Source organism: Sinocyclocheilus anshuiensis, unplaced genomic scaffold (genome assembly GCF_001515605.1).
Source record: "Sinocyclocheilus anshuiensis isolate Anshui unplaced genomic scaffold, SAMN03320099.WGS_v1.1 scaffold247, whole genome shotgun sequence".
In the NCBI taxonomy this organism is placed as follows: Eukaryota; Metazoa; Chordata; class Actinopteri; order Cypriniformes; family Cyprinidae; genus Sinocyclocheilus; species Sinocyclocheilus anshuiensis.
This window is the reverse complement of record NW_015552543.1, coordinates 57,014-76,254: the sequence shown is the minus strand read 5'-3', so window position 1 is coordinate 76,254 and position 19,241 is coordinate 57,014. Positions and strand designations below refer to the sequence as shown.

At 37.9% G+C, this 19,241-nt stretch overlaps 1 protein-coding gene across 6 annotated transcripts in view; it reads left to right on the top strand.

The window, feature by feature from the left end:
- LOC107664008 (unconventional myosin-Ib-like) overlaps positions 1 to 19,241 on the top strand; it is a 67,460-nt gene that overhangs the window by 16,503 nt on the left and 31,716 nt on the right. For all 6 annotated transcript variants that reach the window (XM_016454456.1, XM_016454454.1, XM_016454455.1 and 3 more), the window contains exons 4-6: positions 14,117 to 14,211; positions 15,925 to 16,029; positions 17,853 to 17,899. In XM_016454456.1, the coding sequence (XP_016309942.1) occupies positions 14,117 to 14,211; positions 15,925 to 16,029; positions 17,853 to 17,899 (247 nt within the window). The remainder of the gene's footprint in view (positions 1 to 14,116; positions 14,212 to 15,924; positions 16,030 to 17,852; positions 17,900 to 19,241) is intronic.

Below are 19,241 nucleotides of genomic sequence, written 5' to 3'. Positions count from 1 at the left end.
ACCAGACTTGTGGCTTAAAGGTGTATAAAGGTAATATTTGAAGAAAGCTATGTGTTCGCGTTCTCATTGATCTCAATTACAGTCACTCACCTGATGCAGGACATCCAATGCAATTTGAAATCAGCCATCTTTCCTCATGAGTGCTCAATTTTGCATTTAGATGGAAAACTGAAGATTACCCTTTTGCAACAACGCTTGGAATGCAATGCGTCCTTGGTTGCATCATACATTTCATCAAGGGGTGTCCAATCCTGCTCCTGGTGGGCACCCGTCCTGCACAGTTTTACTCTAATCCTAATAAAATATACCAGGTGCAACTAATCACAGTCTTCTGGAATACTAGGCTGTGTATGAAATCACCCCCTATACATTTATATAATGCGCTATTTTAGGTGACAGCCATTTGTAGTGGTGTCCGATACTGTAGTGGACATTATCGAGGGAACACATTCAATCCCATAATGTGCGTCAATAGTGTAACCGATGTACACTCAATGGCTAGACACTATACCCATATACTGTGATTGCTGCACTGAATGAATTTCCACATCTAGCTAGTGGTGTTTCGCAGCACCTCTGGTGGACTCAAGGTGTGAATTTGCTCACTGGTTTTCATTTGGTGCACAATATTAGTAGAGTAATGTAGGGAATAGTAAATGATAGTAAAGGGGGCATTTGAGATGCAGCTCTAGAAATTTATAGGCAAGTATGTTGGCAAGTTGGAGCTAAATTTAATAGGACATTGGACCTCTTAAAGCAGGACTAGACACCCTTGCATAGTGTATGTTTACTGTAGGCATAAGACTTATTCTCATCTTTAATGAGAAGCTTGGATTAAGGTCTCTTTTAATTAGGTCCTCCTTAAAGACTGTGAGGTTCTTCTTTAAGGGAGGTCTTTGTAAAAGATTCCATAATTTGATCTTAATCTCCAAGTCAGGCCATCTGCTTAGGCTTTTGTGTGGTAGATCTTTTGTAAGATGAGACTATGACAGGGTTTGGAAGTTGTCCTTTCCTAATAATCTTTTCCTATCCATGGCGAGGTCACGCAACCCTTATCGATTTTAACAGATGCTCGTCATCTTTAAGGTTTATAATGGCAGTTTTGAGTGTGCTGCTCTACATTGAGACCATGTGTGATATGATTGCTCTTCTCATCTACAGGGTTAAGTAAATTCTTCATCTAAACCTGCACAAACAAGCCAATTGCACTAACAGCTTAAAGTTATCACAGGCTTTCATAGAGTTCAAAGGGGTCAAATGGGAGTGGCCTTTTCCAAGGGCAAGTGCAGAATTGGCAGCTTGAAGGGTCATTCTGTCAGCTGGGAAACCTAATGAAATGAAAGAAACGCAAGATCAAGACATCCCTTGAAGCTGATCCACTAGTCCACATTGATGTCTAAAAAAGTAACAATTGCGTAGACACCAAAGATCTGATATTTAACGTTAAGTGTGTACTTTCTCCTCCACTAGTGTCACCAAGCTTAAACAAGACTTACACAGAGTACAAATCTGTTTGGTGGTTCCATTCTGTTTCTAGTGGTCCTAGCCTACAAATGCATAAACACTGATATCAGCAGTGTGTTTTTGGTTTCCATTAAAGACAGGAAGAGTCTAGAGTGTGCAGATGCGCCTGAGGCATTGAGAGATCATATGCCCACCTGCTTTTAAGAGGCCTGAGTCTAGATGCAATAAACCTCTTAAGTTAAACAATCAATTGTAAAGGTGTTATAACTGAGTTTTCTTAACATTAAGAGTTTGTTGCAACTGGCAGCTGAGCTTCAGAGGTGATCAAAGCCATGGAGACAATAAAGTGGCTGAGACCACCATGATCACTAATTACTGCAAATGGTGGTGTGTTTAAAGACACTCACCAGAGGTGACAAACATCTGCTGGTTGCAACTATATCCTAACAAGAGCTATGTGCCCTCACAAGAGGTCTGTTATCAGGACAATCTGACATCTTGGAGAGAAGAATGGAGCAGAATTTGGAATGGTAAGATATTAGTTTGTGTTAATTCACTTCAGATTTGGGTTGGGTTATGATTTTTCTGTATTGTGAATTTTAAATTTGTGAGTATTTTGTTGGATACAAAATTTAAGCAACATTGTGGATATATAATTAATATAGTAATTCACTTAGACTAGTTTTGACTAGACTAGTCCTACTTTATTCAAAATATGATTCATTTGTCGTCATTCAAAAATGTTCACAGAAGTGTCATCAAAACAAATACGTGTATGTGGAGATAAATAGTGCATGTCATCAGAAGGCTGAAATAGTATTAGATATGATGTTTGGAAATGCTCTGCATTGGATCTTCTCTGACCGCTGGAGTGTGAGCTTGAACTTTGGTGTTGAGGTTGTTTTAGTTATGACCCAGGATGAGTGTGAAACGCCTCATTCTGGCAGCCGCACATGGTTCAAGAGCCCCGGTGTCACCTCTCCCTTCCAAACAGTTTCACACTGCTCTGCTGTCTTTGGCTTAGTGGCCATCTGTGTGTGGTAAGAGTGCTTCAGTGGAGTCAGATTGTGAATGAGGTTGTCTGTGTGTGCATGTTGTTGTTTTTTTTGAGGGTGAACTGTCTCTTTAATGGCCCTTATGACATCTCTGTCTGAGGTTCATGCAAGAACGTGATCCCATGTGTTCAACACATTGTGCTTTTAGCTTTTCTAAACACAACTGTTCATAGTTCAGGCCTGAAAGTGTTCTCAGAAGCACATACTGTACTATATGGTTTACAGTGAGGCCAAGAAAAGCAAGATTTATATATGTATGCATGTATGCATGTATGTATGTATGTATGTGTGTGTGTGAACAAATTTGGGGCCTGTAAGTTTCCTATGCTGTTGGATTGCATACAGGAAATCTTTAAGGTAACTATTTGATATTAAGCAGTTAAGAAACAGTGAGCCGACAAGAATCACTAAAAGACCATGAGCCTACTGTAACCAACTATTTTTTTTCACAAATCAGTATGATCTGTTTGTATACATGCTTCATTTCAGTAATGATAATTTTTGTGTAGTCAAAATCTTTCATGGAAAAGTTCACCTGATAATTAAAATATTGTTTTCTCTGCCCAGTGTCATTCCAAACCAGTGTTTTGATGAACTGGCACTAAGCTCTTTTGTCATACTTAGTTCATAGTAATTACGAGAAGAAAGTACAATAATTCCATTGTCCTCATTTGTAAGTCGCTTTGGATAAAAGCCTCTGCTAAATGACTAAATGTAAATGTAAATGTTCAGTAGTATTTAGGGTATTGAGTAACTACTTTACCTAATATTTGTGTATTTTTATGCTGTACCAATGCAGTTAGCTTAGCAGCATGCTAACAATAGACTCTATTATAAATAATTGTGACATGCTTTGTATGAGGAGCACTGTTTGTGTAGTTGCCTATGTAGTGTGTGAATCTGCACCTGCAGAAAACATTTTAAAATGTTTAAATCCGTTCCGTTGAATGTAAACATTAAATAAACATTAAACATTTTTCCCTCAAAATCTTCATGGAAAAATGGGGGTAGGGGGTTCACTTCAATTAGGCTGGATTTAGGACCGAGCCATAATGTTGCCCAGCCTTGGACAGTAGCCAGCATTCATCACATTAAACACTGACATTAAACATCATATAAGCCAATTAGTTTCCACGTGTGGCTTTGAAGGTCTTTTTAGTAATCTGCATGACAAAGTTGGTGGCAGGTGCTTATCCTCATGACAGTTCTGGAAGATGGGGGTCTTGGATGGTGTTGCAGATGGGGACTTTGGTCAGTGTGTCATGCCCAGATTGAGCTGCTGCGTCTCAGGGGGTGGATTGTATTACATTGTGTGTAGTGATGTAATGGGACTGCTCAGCACTCTGCTATTGAGCAGCACCAGGGCATTGTTTGCAGAGAGAATGTACCCTACTGATAGTGCAGCCCGGCACACAAAATAGTGCCCAGAGTGTATATGTGAATTTGTAGCTCAAAATACCCCACAGATCATTTTTTATATCTTGATAAAATTAGCACTATTAGGGTATGAGCCAAAACGCGCCGTTTTTGTGTATGGCCCTTTAAATGCGAATTAGCTAGTGCTCCCAACCCCCTTTCAGAAGAGGGCGGCGCTTCAAGAGCTCAAGCTCCGGCATACAAATAAACATTCCACTATTAGTACAAGCCTGTTATCCTTACAGAAAACGTACTCTGGTTAAAAGTCAATAATCTGATTGTATTGTGCATAATAAATATGCATTTATGAACTACACAGACAGGGGAGCACGGCACAATAAAAATGGCGACAGCTGGTCTCATGGTGCCATTGCATGCTATCACAAACTTTATAAGTCCCATTTGTGATTATGAGCTTGACAAATTCAAGCGGTCGACTTCACATTGCTTTCATATGCAATTTTTAACCACCACACTGCTATTTACAAACATTCTGATAGCACGTGAAGGCAGCACCAGTGAAAACAGGCAGATATAATGGTAGCTTTAGCAACATTAGCCTTACAGAGTGCCAAGAAGCTCTTTCAGAAAGGCAACGCGTGATACTTACTTTGTCTGGAGATGACGTTCGCGCACAAAGTGCTGATCCCTACTCATATAGGGGACTTTACCAAATTTTTTTTTTTTCTGGGATATTTCCTTCAAAAATTAAATTTAACCACAGTGTCCTCAGCGGCTCAGATGGAGTGAGTCTATGAAGACTCCTATGTTCGTTGGTGCATCCCAAAACACAAAACTTGTGATTTTTTAACATTATAGGCTGGTTTTCACACACTGTGGCAACACAACTGTGTTCAAACTGGGTTTTTTTTGGCATTATTGAACTTTGCAAAGCATTTTTTTTGCAGTTTCTGCATGTTTTGAGTGATCCTTATGAAAACAACAATAAACATTCATGTCCCATGACCTGTGGATTATGGATTTACGCTCAACACAGGACCTGAGTGAAAGCATTTGAGGCCTGCTGAAGGATGCTGAGCAGACACTCAAAAGGCCTGGAGGTCAGGCAGCAACGTTCACCTCTCCCTCTCATGGTTTTGTCTTGCTGAGCCATGGATACTTCTGTTGGCTTGTGTTTGGGTACATGTACTTTAGCCTGACTGAATTAAGCTCCAAACACCTGGGGATTTTTAGATCCAGACAGATTTACTCTATTCATCCATGCAGGGCACTCCGCCATCAGTCTCATCACAGAAGCTTTTGTCTTTAAATTTCTGTAAATATTTATTTAAGGAACCACCTGGTCATCATGAGTTTTAGTAGATTATGACTTGGAGGATGTCACAGCTCATAGGTCCCAGTTTGACATTATTTCAGATTTGCATTAACCAATTTTCAATTTCAATGAGTAAAAGTCCCAAATCAAACATAAAATGCTAAATGCATGACCCTGTAAATTAATAGTGCTCCCAAAAATATCACTTAAACATTTTACCTAAAATATTGTGCCTGAAATAAAGGGTTGGAACAACATGGGGGTGAATAAATGGTGAAGCAGTGTTCATCTTTTGGGTGAACTGTCCAACCTTCTAATGTTTTGAAGTCCATTTTAGAGGACTTTTCTTGTTTTCTTGAGAATGAATCATGTTTGGGTTGTACCATGTGTGGCACCTTTTGGTTAAGGCGGTTTGGCCTTCATTGATGTTGAAAACAGGCATTCAAGCTGATATTATCCAAGCACTTTAACTCCTACTTGTAGGCCAGGCCGGGTGTATATGTAATTTGTGTATTTTTATGTTGTGTTGATCATCTGTGTACTATAACATTAGCCTTTACTACTGTAGAGTAGGGTGTGTCTCTTTGCATGGCTATCTTTATAGGCGGAGAAAGAGATGTACAGATTACAGGACTGATATATCATCTTTACCAATAGCAGATCATCATCACAACATCCCTTTGAAGAAGAGTACATTTGTTGAGTGCTGTGTGTGTGGGAGACTTTTCTTTATTGGACTTGGTCTCTCACTGCCACATCTCACACACATTTGGGAAGCAGGAGGCAGGTTTCATCCAGGGTGTGGGCCAGATGTCTGCTTCTCTCATCACACCTATGCCTAAACTCCAGACTGGCACAAACTTCCTGAAACAGCCTTGTGCTATTTTTGGCTTTGTGTAGCACCTACATTCTGCAGATTCTTCTGAAGTGTCCCAATGTTAGATATGAGCAACTGAAGTTTATTTTCAACAAGATCTCTGATTATTTCAGTCTGATCTTAACAGTTTGAGCCACACATAACATTTTAGATTGTTTTTTTTTTTTTTTTTTAAATGCAGCTTTGCAAAGATGTAATTAGTGGAGCACTTAAAACATAAGAGTAAACTGAAAGATGGCACTCAACAAATTTTTATTTTTATTTTTTATGTTTATTTTTGAAGTAGACCTAAGGGAGAAAAATATTAATAAATAAAAAATTAAAGCAAATTAAAGCTAAGCCTGACCCACCCCCTGTAGTTTGACAAGACAAAACCTAAAGTTATTTTCCATTGACAGACCATATGGAGAAAACATGGTGTGTCAGAAAATATTAATTGCTGGTATGAGGGATGTGGTATCTGGTTTTTAGACAATATAACAGACATTAGTTGCATATGTTTTACCCTCAAGGTTCAAAGTGCATTAGGTTCAACGGCATTGAAAAAAAAATCACCACGATGAGATGTTTTCTTTTATTTTTTTCATTTGATATAAAATGGATAAAATTTCATTTTATCAGAACGGCTGCATGACAACACATGTGGAAAACCTACAGTACCACATTTTGTCTCTTCAGCTGCTGCAGTACAGATGTAGGCAATAAGGAAATGTTGAGCTACCTTTGCTGTTTACAGAGCCACTACAGTTGTTTGCTTTCCCAGAATCCCTTTACGATCCAGGGTTTACAGAAAAAACCCATTACTTTGTCCCTACGCTGTGAAATTTTAAATTGCTTTGGTTTGTGCGGTACCATTTCAGTTTGTTGTGTCAGTGAGAATGTCAGAACATGACGACATTATTGATCGCCCAATCAATCACAGACAAAGTCCTAAGACTGTGCATAAGTTGTCTTACAATCTTCCTTTGCCTTTACACAAGACCTCACTAAGGTCACATTTTACAGTCTGATAAGCAGCATTTGTAAAGGATATAAAAGTCTCGTTTTGTATTTATTTCAAATAATTTTCTTTACAGTCAATTCAGCACAGTTTTGTAAGCTGCAAGTGACTCAAGTTCATCATGTTGCTCATCCCACACATGCTTACAGGTAATATTGTATAACAAGTGTTGGCAAACAGCTTTTAACATTCACATGGACATTTAAGTGAGTGTGTCATCCTGGTTATTTGTTATCAGCAGTGGCTTTTAGCTCAGAGAGAGATGAACTCTGGACTTTGCGTTGGTAGACATGCTCTTTGGTAGAGAGCGAAGCTTCTCTTCTCATGTAATTGTGGCCACCCACCCTCATCCTTTGCCAGTGAAACACAAAGCAAACTGCCTCTGTCCCTACAGTATTTACTGCCTATTATTCAAAGCTGTGTAAGTCCAAAGAAAAAAAAAGTCTGAAGCATTATGGGGCCATTGGGATATAGTGGGGGAAAATGCTCACTTCCCAACTGGAAAGTCCCTTCTATGGGATTGCTTGAGGGCTTTAATTTGTCCACACTGTTTGTTCTGGCTCAGGTTGTGTAATAACTAAATCGCCTCTTCTCCATCATCGATAGCTATGGCTCTGAATGCACATAAAAATGTTTACACGTCCTTTGTCAGTTAGGTCAGTTAATATAGTTAAACATCAGTTGACATTATATTGTATTTGCTATTGTTAATTTTTAATGTGGAAAACCTTTAACTCTAAATATAATTTGGAAATGCATAAATGTTTAATTATTTAAAGCTTAGTTCCTTTGGGAACCCTGTCCAGTATTTAAACAAAACACATAGGAATTTAACTGTGTGCAGTTTCCTTAGCAACAAATATCCACTCTTTCAATGTAAAAAAAAAAAAAATTACAGCAGAATTCTGTGATTGACTAATCAGACCGAAGTATTCCAGACAGTCATGTAGTAATTGTGTCTGTTCACTACAACATATCCATGAAAGCTGAATATGATTGCTTAACTGCTTAAAGTAGCGTGGACCTGTGTGGATTTATGATCTGTAATGGTCACATGTCGAAAAGTATGGTATGTCATGAACTTGGCCTCAGCCAGTGTTTGGTTTTCTCAATGTTTATATTCCTGCTTTGACTTTCCTTGGTTTCTCAGGGTTTCAGCAGTGACTTCACAACTTACTTAAACACTTGACCTTGATTTTTCACTCATGGAAGCATTTGAAAGAATCTATCTAGCCATGTGTTTAATTGCTAGCTTTTGTAATTAGTTAATTAACCTTTCTCTAAAACATTACTGTTCAGTTTTACCTTACCAACTGTTGCCCTCTGTCATGTCACTGTGAAAAGCATTTGCTTTATTAACATTTTGTTTGCGTAATAATGTAACAATTTCTTCAAATAAACCTTGGCTTATAAGAATAATCTCAACTTTGAGAAAATTTAATTAAATCATACTGTTTACAGAAATGTCTCATTTATTCCTATGAGACGTTCTATGAAGTTTGTAGAAGCAAGCAACCATTGAGGTAGTCAGCCATGCTATACTGTGTTAAGTTATGACCATTATATAATCACCATATTGCACCCCATAATTGTATTTATTTTGGCTCTCAGAATGTGAAGGTGACCCCTCTCCCAGCATGTTCACAATCCCTCTCCCTCATTTCCTGCTACAGGGTTGGATAAACAAGCTTTGGCTCGTGTAGAACGGCCTCCCCTTGGCCACAGCTAAATTGTGCCACAATGGCATGGTTTGTCGTCTTGTGGAGACTGCTTGCCTCCCTGACAGCTCTTCATCGATTGAGGGTCACACTTGGGTCACGTCCCCCTATTGAGACATGTCAAGTGATGTGTTTTTATGTGGCATGTTCATCTGTTCTTTCTTTGTACCACCAGTCTGTGGTTGTGGTTAACTTTGAATATTGGAAAGCCATAAGCTCTCCCTGAGGAGTGAGGGTGAATGAATGAGAGAGGATGTGCTCTCTGTGGGGCATCAGGACACCAGAACACATGAAGGTTTGTGCTAGACCTCTAAAACACTGTTTTGAATGGAATACATTTTAGTCCATCCGTTTTCCTGTGCATCACCAAAAGCTTTCTTATAACTGCCTAGACAGCATATTAAGGTATCATAATAGGCTATTCCAAAATATATCTAAAATAACTTGCATTGGCCAAAATCCAAGGCAGAATCATGTGCGTGTTTAAGGAGAACGCAATCCCAGAACGCATTGTGAGCTCTAAAGAAAATTCACAGAAGTCTGCAGACTAAATATAAATTATACTTATTTACTTCATTTTGAAAGCATTGGTGGGGGAAAAAAAAAATCCATTATACTTGAACTGCACAGGTAACTAAACATGCATTTGATTTCAATACCTTTTGTTATTAGCATGTTGCTAAGCTAAATTTCATAGAGTTGGTATAAAATAAAAATCCATCCAGCCTATTTTATAAATGCATGTTATAGATCTTTGAATAATTCATTTGTACATATGACCGTAACATTTAATCAGAATGTCACGTACATCACAATACGGAAAAAAGTCTGTCACTTCTTTTAATTCCATTCCATCTGTGGGTGTGAAGGGGCCAATGGAAGGGGGGGATCCCAACTATAGGCCTCTCACTCACTATTGTTTAAACAATTGTAAGAAACAACACGTGCAAGTACTCTTGTGTTAAAACATTCAGCAAATGAAAGATAAAAGGTTTTTTATAACCGATGAAAGTTTATTTTTTATTTTATATAAAGTTTATAAAAACAGTTTTCATAAACTGAATTTTATAGTGAAAGTAAGATATTTAATGGATTGTGAATATTTTAAATTCAGAATTTGGGTGGAGAAGGTTTTTTTTATAACCCATGAAAGTCTCCTGAAAAAATTAGATGTGTCAGAAGAGTCTGAGGTGTCTGTTTTATAAAGTTAATTTTATAGTAAAAGTAAAGTTTTTAATGGACAGTGAATGTCCTCTGATCATCCTCCTAATATTTCTGACTGTTTTAAATTCAGGTTTGGTTGGAAAAGGTTTACTGGCAAAAATGCTTATACTGAACTTTTAAGAATCACATTGTCTTATTTCACAGCTTCCATATGAAAAAGCATCACATCCGGTGGCTGTTTACTCCTGCAGGCTGTGCAATAGCTTCTCCACGTACATGTAAAACCAGACACACCAAAGTCTATAAAACAAGAGCATTGTGCAAGAAGCAGCTGAGGTGTTTGTGGCCACTTGGTTGAATGCACTTGCATTTTTCAGCCTTCCTTCTCTTGAGCTTCCGTGGTCCATTGTTTGTTCCAGCGGAGTCCATGATCACTCCACCACAAGCAGGAAAACATTACTTCCACTGTGGCTCATTCAGAAACGCATACGGATATCCTATCTTAGTGTAGGGAGCTGTCCAGCCTGCTGAGGCATGATTCATTATTTGGCTCCTGTGTAGTTTGTCCTGCCTCCAGCTCTGTACATTAACATCGTTGATGCCGGTTATATTTTGGGTGTTCCTGTCCTTGTGATTAGTTTTCCCTTTTAAGCAGGACTATCGGTGGTAGCAACATACTATTTTCTGCCATGTGCCTTATGTTGTGGCTTTGGGCCTTACCACGGCCTTAAAGCAAGCTGAACTTACGGTTCAATCTCCTGTAGGCCATGTGCTAAAGGACATCCCTCCATTCATCAAGAAGCTCCTGGTCAGATGTGGCTCTTCAGGCCAACAGCTCATGGACTCCTTACTTTGATGTTCCCATTGGTCCTTTGTTACTACATCTCACCAAGTCTTATATCAGTCAGAGTGAAGTTTGCATACTGTAGAAGTGACTCCCTCTTGTAGAGTAGACTTAGCAAACTGACCCCTCTGTCCTAACCTTGTGACGATTGCACAGAGCAGATGTTCTCACTTTACTCTTAATTTCCTCTCTCTCTGCACATGGTGTGGCTCCAGGCGGGGCATGAAGATGAACATCTAATGATTCCCTGGCCTTTTAGTGCAAACCAAAGCTCAGTTTTAGCTCAAAGTTGGATCGGGACAAATACCACACACGCATCTCCTCCCTTTTGTCATTGGGAGAGTTCTTGTGTCTTTTTTTTTGTTGCTCTGCTTGCGGAGGCTTAAGGGTCTATTCATATTCAGATTTAAGCTATTAATTTTCATGTGGACCCTTCATGCATGCTGGGACTGCCTGAAGCATCACGATGGTCTAGATTTGCCACTTTGGCAAATTTCCTTCAATGGGACCCCTTTCATGGCCCTCTGTCAGGGTTTGGATAATTGTATTATGCCTCTCTTTTGTTCGGGTCATTTTGAGTGGTTTTTCCACCTCACAAAGCTCAAACATCTGCTATCTAGGCCATGCACGTTTCTGTGTTGATGTAATGCCGCATACCCTCTCTGGCTCTCCTACTCTTCTCTTTTCCTCACAAGTCTCTCCCAGGCCTCCGCCCCAAAGACCAAACCTCCATCAGATGGACTCCTATATTTTTTGGGTTTCGTTCTCCGTACAATTTGTGCCGCGTCAGTCTGTTCCGTTCAAGATTTTGTTTGGAGTGTTAATAGTAATACTTATGGGTTAGTGTATTATCTTCATAATATTAAAATAAAATAAAGGCTCTGTTCCCAACCTAGTGAGCTGCTTTGACAGCAATTTGCAGCAAGACAGTTGACTGAAGTTATTCATTACATCAATGAGAGTATAATATTTATTTGGAGTGAAAGCAGCTATTAAGACTCCTGTACACAGTTTTTGCAAATTAGAAGTGACATGTGGCAGCTACCAATAGGAGTTTGTCTGATACAGCTGGTTGTTGCAGTTGAGTAAAAACCCTTTTACTTTATATGTTACTGATTTGAAACACTCTATATAGGCAGCTTTGTGTGCCATACAAATATCCCTATTTATACAAACCTCAGAGGAAACTCACAAGAGTTTAGCATTAGCATTTTGCAATTAGCTAACAATGCAGTTCTCCAAGCATAAAAAAACTTGTGTATAATAATTGATAGAACTATTTTTAACCTGCACTTTTATTGAATTGATTTTCCACCATATTAAATGGATGTTTTTCATTGAGTTTGTTGTAGTGCATTCTGGGATTACCTTCTGCAAAGGACACATGCCATTCCACTTTAAGGTGCGGTCACTTTTACACTTGTACACCAAATGTCTGCAGGTGAAATGCAGTCATCGCAATAGGGAGCATCATGATCTGGAATTTTGCGAGTAGAAAGGTTTGCCAAAATGATATAGTTTGTTATCAGATCCGATTCAAGTTTGTTCAACTTTTTAAAATTTGTTGCATTGACCAATGTAAAGCTGCTTAGTTTGGAAGTGGCGTTAAAGTAAGCGATGCTTCATACATCGCTATACTATTGATAATGGACAATGGGCTTTCCTTGCCAGTTTTGCCAATGTGAACACACCTTTAGGATTTAACCAAAAGGCAGCATTTTTGAATGCAACACAATCATCTACACACTTTTAGAACAGCCTACAATGCCTTAAAATGCTTTCTACGTAGGCAGCTTGCAAGATTTTGGAGCCATAGTGTCGGAATATGGTCTTTCATTTGTGCTATTTACCCATTTCTGTAAGTTGAAAAAGTCCTGGCATGCCTTTGACCCATTTTAGAGCTTAAGTATCCAAATGTATGCATGCCACATCAGAGATGGCTTTTGTCATGGTCATTAAGAACATGCATATCAATAAAGTATTACAGCAATTCCATTCAACCTTGGATCTGCTTATCATTGTTCTGGAGCTTTTGTTTTGCCATACACATGTATACCACTAGCTCGCCGTGAACCTGATGAATCCAGACTTTTATACGTCTTAGAGGAGGGGAACTACATGCAACATTTCCCTCACAATCAGACCTATTATTAGTGGTGGTTTTGGAAAATTCCTTAGTAATGATTGTAGAAAAGTACAGACTGTGAGGAAACTGGGAGGCGGAATAAAATGGGTTGAAATTAGCACTGTTTTTAGGCAGTGTGTAGTCCAATTTATTTAGAGCTGATCACTCACCCTGGAAGAGTGTCAGTCAGTACAGCAACATTTACTGACACAGCCTACAATCTGCCCTACAAACATGAACTGAGACTGCTGCTCTTTTTTTTTTTTTTTTCCTCAAATGAATAATTTACAATTACATCATTGTTACAGTGCCCAATGTGATATAGAGTCATATGACCCACTTTTCTTTTGTTTACTGTCCTGGAATTTGTGGAGAATGAATCTAATTACTGACTTTTTTCATTCAGAAGCAATATCCTGTTTGTTTTCTATCAAGAATCAAAGCATAAATGTTATGGTCCCCAGTATAGACTGTTACCACTGAGGAATTTCTTCTGTCGACAACTGACGCCTCCATCAATAAAAATGAATTTGCTGCAAAGCAGAATGATTCAGCTGACTATGTGCTGGTGGGTTGTGACTGAAAAAATGGAACCTAGGTTTGTTATGAAAGTTCTGCACTGTAGGGAAAAACAATGGTACATGCAAATAATAAAATGCAACTAACTATATACTCATGCATAGTTAAACCTAACCTTTTTAAAAATCTATTCTAATGTGTATGTGAATTAATAGTGATATCAATATTAATACACCTCAAAGTTTCATTGTAAGAACATTATTTACTTATGTTTGAATAGCAAGTTTGGGACTGTGCTGGGTCACCACCTTGTGTCCAATTAAAAAAATCTGTGTCCTAAAGCAATATCAGTGGGGAAAACGTGTTTGTTTTTTTGTTTTTTAATATAAATGTCTGCTAGTTTTGCCCATAATTTACTGATACACTGGTGTGACCATCATTGACGATTCCCAACTCTAAACCATGCATTGCCTGTCCTCTTATCAGAGCATATAACAAAGTGCTCTCAATTTAGCATCAGTTTTTTAATAAGGTCTAGATGGTTGAAGTAAATTTCTTATACAGATTCAGTAGATCAGTGAAGACTGGTGCCTAATTGCAAATAAAAGCTTTGCTTTGTTAAACCTTTAAAACCCGAATATTCTCTCTCTCTTCTCAGTTATGCTCTGGCAGATGAGGCCTACCGGTCCCTGCGGGATCAAGATAAAGACCAGTGCATTCTCATCACTGGAGAGAGCGGGGCAGGAAAAACGGGTAAGACCACTTAAAAATACTTAAACACGAGTCAAGCTAATCAGTAACTAATTAACATTAGTGATGCTTCAACTTTGATATGTTTAAGTTGGATTAATCTGCAATCTAAAGCAATGATTTAGATTAAATTAGTTTTGCGGACTAACATACCTCTTTGAAGTGTGCTGTCCATCTGTGTTGGAGCTTTTTCAAAAATGCATTTAGATTCTTCATGTGTCAAACTGTTCATCTGCTGTTGGGACTCAGATCAAAATCTACAAATGGGGAACATGTGCTGTGTTTCTGATCGTTTATGAGCCAATCATTACTGTATTCAGTGTTTTCATTCAGCTCCCATCCAGTGTTTACATATGGATACTATTTCATATTCTCCCTTTTGAGACCCTTTCCTTTGTGTTTTAATAGAAAATTGCTAATTGTTTAGAAACTTTGAGTATTTAAGTTGTGTCTGCCTATCAGTCTTTACAGAAGAAACATTTGCTTTAGACCAAGTAGAGATGATCAAACAATGAATGACCTACAGATTTTAAAATGAGGAAATATAAACACAATTTTTTATTTTAGTTTTTGAATTGCAAGTGTTCATCTAAGAAGCAAGTATAATATTGTGATTTTCTGACTGGAAATTTGCTCGAGTTTGTTCATGTCAGCTCAGCTCTATTATGTTCTTTTGGAAGAAGCTGTTTTATTACTTTAAAAATGCTGAAGTTTAACCACAGCCATTTAGCAGTACAAAACTGGACTCCTCTTGGTTTAAAATGGGCATCTTACTGTGCCAACCATTCAAATCCAGGACATCCAACAGTCAAGGCAATGAGATAAATGGGGATTGTGGTAATCCACATACTCGGGTTTAATTTCAAAATACTCTTCTGCACTAATGAAAATCTACCCTTTCTCAGAAATAAATGAAATTGGGCTCTCTTATTCAGTGTTCAGGTCCTATGCTAAAAGCTATATAAAATGAGGAGTTATAGCATTATTTTCTATCTGCTTGATTATCGCTCTGCCATCACTTCATGTATTAGGTTTGATCAAAATGTTTCATACTTTAAGTCCTGTGAATTGAGCAGAATCCAAAAATAGCCATAAATCTCTCAAACATAAGTGGGCATCCTTCCCTTCAGAACACATTTCATATCTGCACTTCTGTGCACAAGTCACTGCTCTCAGGTCCAGACATGGGAAAGTCATTTAAGCGTCGAACAAGATAAATCTTACACAGCCGTTCGTGCCAAGTAGATTAAAATCATTCCATGTAAAAACTAAAACAGGGTTTGAACAGTAATAAAAATAATAATGATAATCACTAGTTTAACATAATTAGGGCAGGCTTTTACACTATTCCACTTATTATTTATTTTTTATTTTTATTTACTAAATGAACTAAAAGAAGAAATTTTAAAAATCTTTTTATTATTATTATTTTTTTTTCCACTACAAGTTATATTAGCCAAACTGGACATTGATGCACAGGCTTTCCCCTATATTTGAGTTGTTCTGTCATCTCTTCATAATTAATAGTATCAGCTCTTTAAACAGCTGATTTCATAGTTGGCTTTGAAAGAATGAGGGAGTTTGGGTTCTCATGTGAGGTGGGAAAGGTGTTTGCTCCCTGGAGGATGGGTAGAGTTGATGTAAAGGGGATTTTTGGGGTGAGGTCTCGTCTAGAAGATGACCCCTGACCTCATTCTTCTGTGGTCTGTTTTTCAGAGGCTAGTAAGTTCGTGATGTCATATGTGGCGGCAGTGTGTGGGAAGGGCCAGGAGGTGAACAAAGTGAAGGAGCAGCTGCTTCAGTCCAATCCCGTGCTTGAGGGTGAGTCTTCCACATCTTCTGTTTTTGTACCAATTACCTTGTCTATATGTCATTTCACACCTTTAAGACATTCAGGCTACTTGTCTTGCCTTAAAACTGATGTGACATCCGATGTGCTTGAATGTATCAGGAGGTCAATGAATAGAAAATTGGGTGGCAGATAATTTCACCTTCTTGAAGGAAAGTTTGGGAGCAGATGATTCGAGACCTACATCATATGAGTGTTCCCATAATTTTGCCCCACTTTCAACTTAAAGGGCCAAAAGCATCTTGGTCCCTGTTGGCAATCAGACAGCTGTGTTTTTATGTGGGGCCATGAACAGGAAATGCCCAGAAGCGATGAGATGGAGATGGAGTAGGAATGCCCAGTGCTTCTTGGCAGCAGGACTCAGAGCAGAGTGAAGTCCCACATCTGTGAGCGTTTAGCTGCTGGAAGTAATGAGCCCCACACTGGGGGTCCTGCACATTTCCTGCTGCATGTTTCTCTACCATAGACTCTCTGTATATATGCAGTTTATATATGGGGAGGTTGTGTTCAAAAGGAAAATGTGAAAATCTGTTATATTTAATGTTGTAATAATGAATAATAAAGTTTCTTTATTGTCGTTTTTGGTTCCATGAAGAACCTTTAACAAACTTTTCATTGAACAAAAGGTTCTTTATAATGGAAAATGGTTCTTTTTAAAGAAGACTTTAAATAAAAATATTTTAATCTTCACTCTAAGAGAAAAAAAAAAAGGTTATTTGGAGCACTTTCCAAAGTTTCTTTGGGGAACCAAAATTGGTACTTCTATGGCATCACTGTGAAACCCCCATTATAAAACCTTTATTTTTAAGTATGGTTAATGGAAATTTCAGTAGAATCTTGTTAAAAAAAAAAAAAAAGTGGTGCATCTCAAAAAATTAGAATATCGTGGAAAAAGTTCATTTTTTGTGACTTATTTCAAAAAGTGAAACTTTAATATATTCTAGGTTCATTACATGTAAAGTAAAACATTTCAAAAGTTTTTTTATTTATTTTTTCGCATCTTACCTCGGCTAAGGAGAAAAAGAACTGGACTGTTGCTCAGTGGTCTAAAGTCCTCTTAGATAAATGTAAAATTTGCATTTTATTTGGAAATCACGGTCTGGAGTCTGGAGGAAGACTGGAGAATCATGCAGAATAAGGCACTAATATGTGCTTTATAAGTACTAATAAACAGACTATATGCTAGTGCTAATAACCAACTGCTTCCTAAAGTGGAAGGTTGCATTATGGGATACATTATTCTGTGCATTGTGCTGTTTTGTATACTGCAAATGTATTAGGTCATCTGGATATTTCATGCATGCAGAACACAGTATTACATATCATGTACTAGAGTAATATTTTTGGAACATAGCCTTTGTTTGAAAACAAACAAATGTTCTGAAAGCACATTGGAATATTAATTTATTGTGTTGTCAGCTTGTTGCTCAAACAGTAAAGCATGGCACTGGCAATGCCAAGGTCATGGGTTCAGCTGATAAAATGTAAACCTTGAACGCAAATTAAACTACTTAGGATAAATTTATCTGCCAGATCTATAAATGTAAATTCTATACAGTGTCCATTAGAGTTAACTAAGATACTCATTAATTTTTAAAATGGACGCATTATTGAAGGACATGTGCAATTGGTTTTATTTATAATTTTAGGCCGTCTAAGTATCTTATGTTCCATGAATATGATGAAAGGTACCTGAGAGGATTCAGGATAATTTTTCCACAAGATGACATCAGTCAAAGTAGAAATGCTGAATGAATCTGGCTTGACTAACTTACAACATGTTATTCCACTGCAGCTTTTGGGAACGCCAAAACCGTGAGGAATGACAACTCGTCTCGATTTGTGAGTATCTCTTTCTTTTTCCAGACAGAATATTTTACGAGTGTTTTGATGCTCCTCCTACCTCTAGAGTGTGTTTGCTTTAGATTAGATCAACATGGACTTTTGATCCGTAATGTGAACACAGGTGAATGATTCTATTACTTTCTGTCAGCCCACCCCTAAAGTGATGCAATGCTTTTCTTGGGAGTTTGATTTTGCAAAAATTATACTGCAACATTCCTGGTTTGCTTTGTGTTCTGCTGCTTATGGACCGGACCTGAGCACATCTGGCCCTATTCTGACACAGCAACACTAGAGTGATTGCTCTTCGTGCGTATAGCAAGATTCAAACAGAACTCTGTGTAACCTCTCTGGCAACCACCTCCAGATGCCTTTGAGTCGGTTCTTTTTTTTCCCCTGCTGTCCATGAGGACAGGCTCCCACAATGCCATTCAGCACAGAGATTAGCACAGTTAATATCTCCGTTTATGCAAATGTGTTTAATGCCGCTGCTCTTTGACAGTCTGGCCCTTTTCCAGCTGTCCGTCACAGCCTAACCACACAAAGTAAACATATACTGAGCTATAGAGTGTGTGCTTTCAGAGGTTCAACAGAGGTGCTGTTCAGTTTACATAACAGGGAAAACAGAACAGCGTTGAGTCAATGTTGGTATTGATGTTTATCCTCAGGAAACTTAACAGATTTAAATTTTAGTAACTCGTGGGTCAAAATTTAGTTTGTTGAGCACTCTTACTAGCTCTTGCATCACCCACATGAGACCATCAGTGTGTTACATAACAATCTTTAGCCAGGAACCATTTATTTCTGTGACTTTGTTTTAAAACAAAGCCTATATAGGTAGCATTTTGAGGCAACGTCGACAATCTCAAAACAAAGTTGTCTTATTTTGGATTGTAAGGCAGCATTGTTTCCTCTGTGGCAAAGGCCATCCCATAATGCATATTGGCAAACTGTAAATCTAGGATGGTTGCTTAGGTGAGAGATATAGTGGTATCCATGAAGTATAAGTAAAAAAAAAAAGTAAACATTTTACCATATATTGGTGTGCCCTTGTGAAAAGTAATATACCTTTAGCATACTTTTTAATAAAGCACACTTATTATAGAAATAATATACTTTACATTAAGCTCACACTTAAGTGTATTCTTTGAATATTTCCGGACACTTAATAGCTTGTAAATTGCATTTAAATTAAAATGTAATATAGTTCACATTTATATTAAATGCAGTTAGTTATGAGTGCTTTTTTGACCCACTTTGATAAAGTGTACTGCTATGACTGTAATGTCATTTCTATTAAAACTTGTATGTCATGTATTTCAATATATTTGTAATTACACAT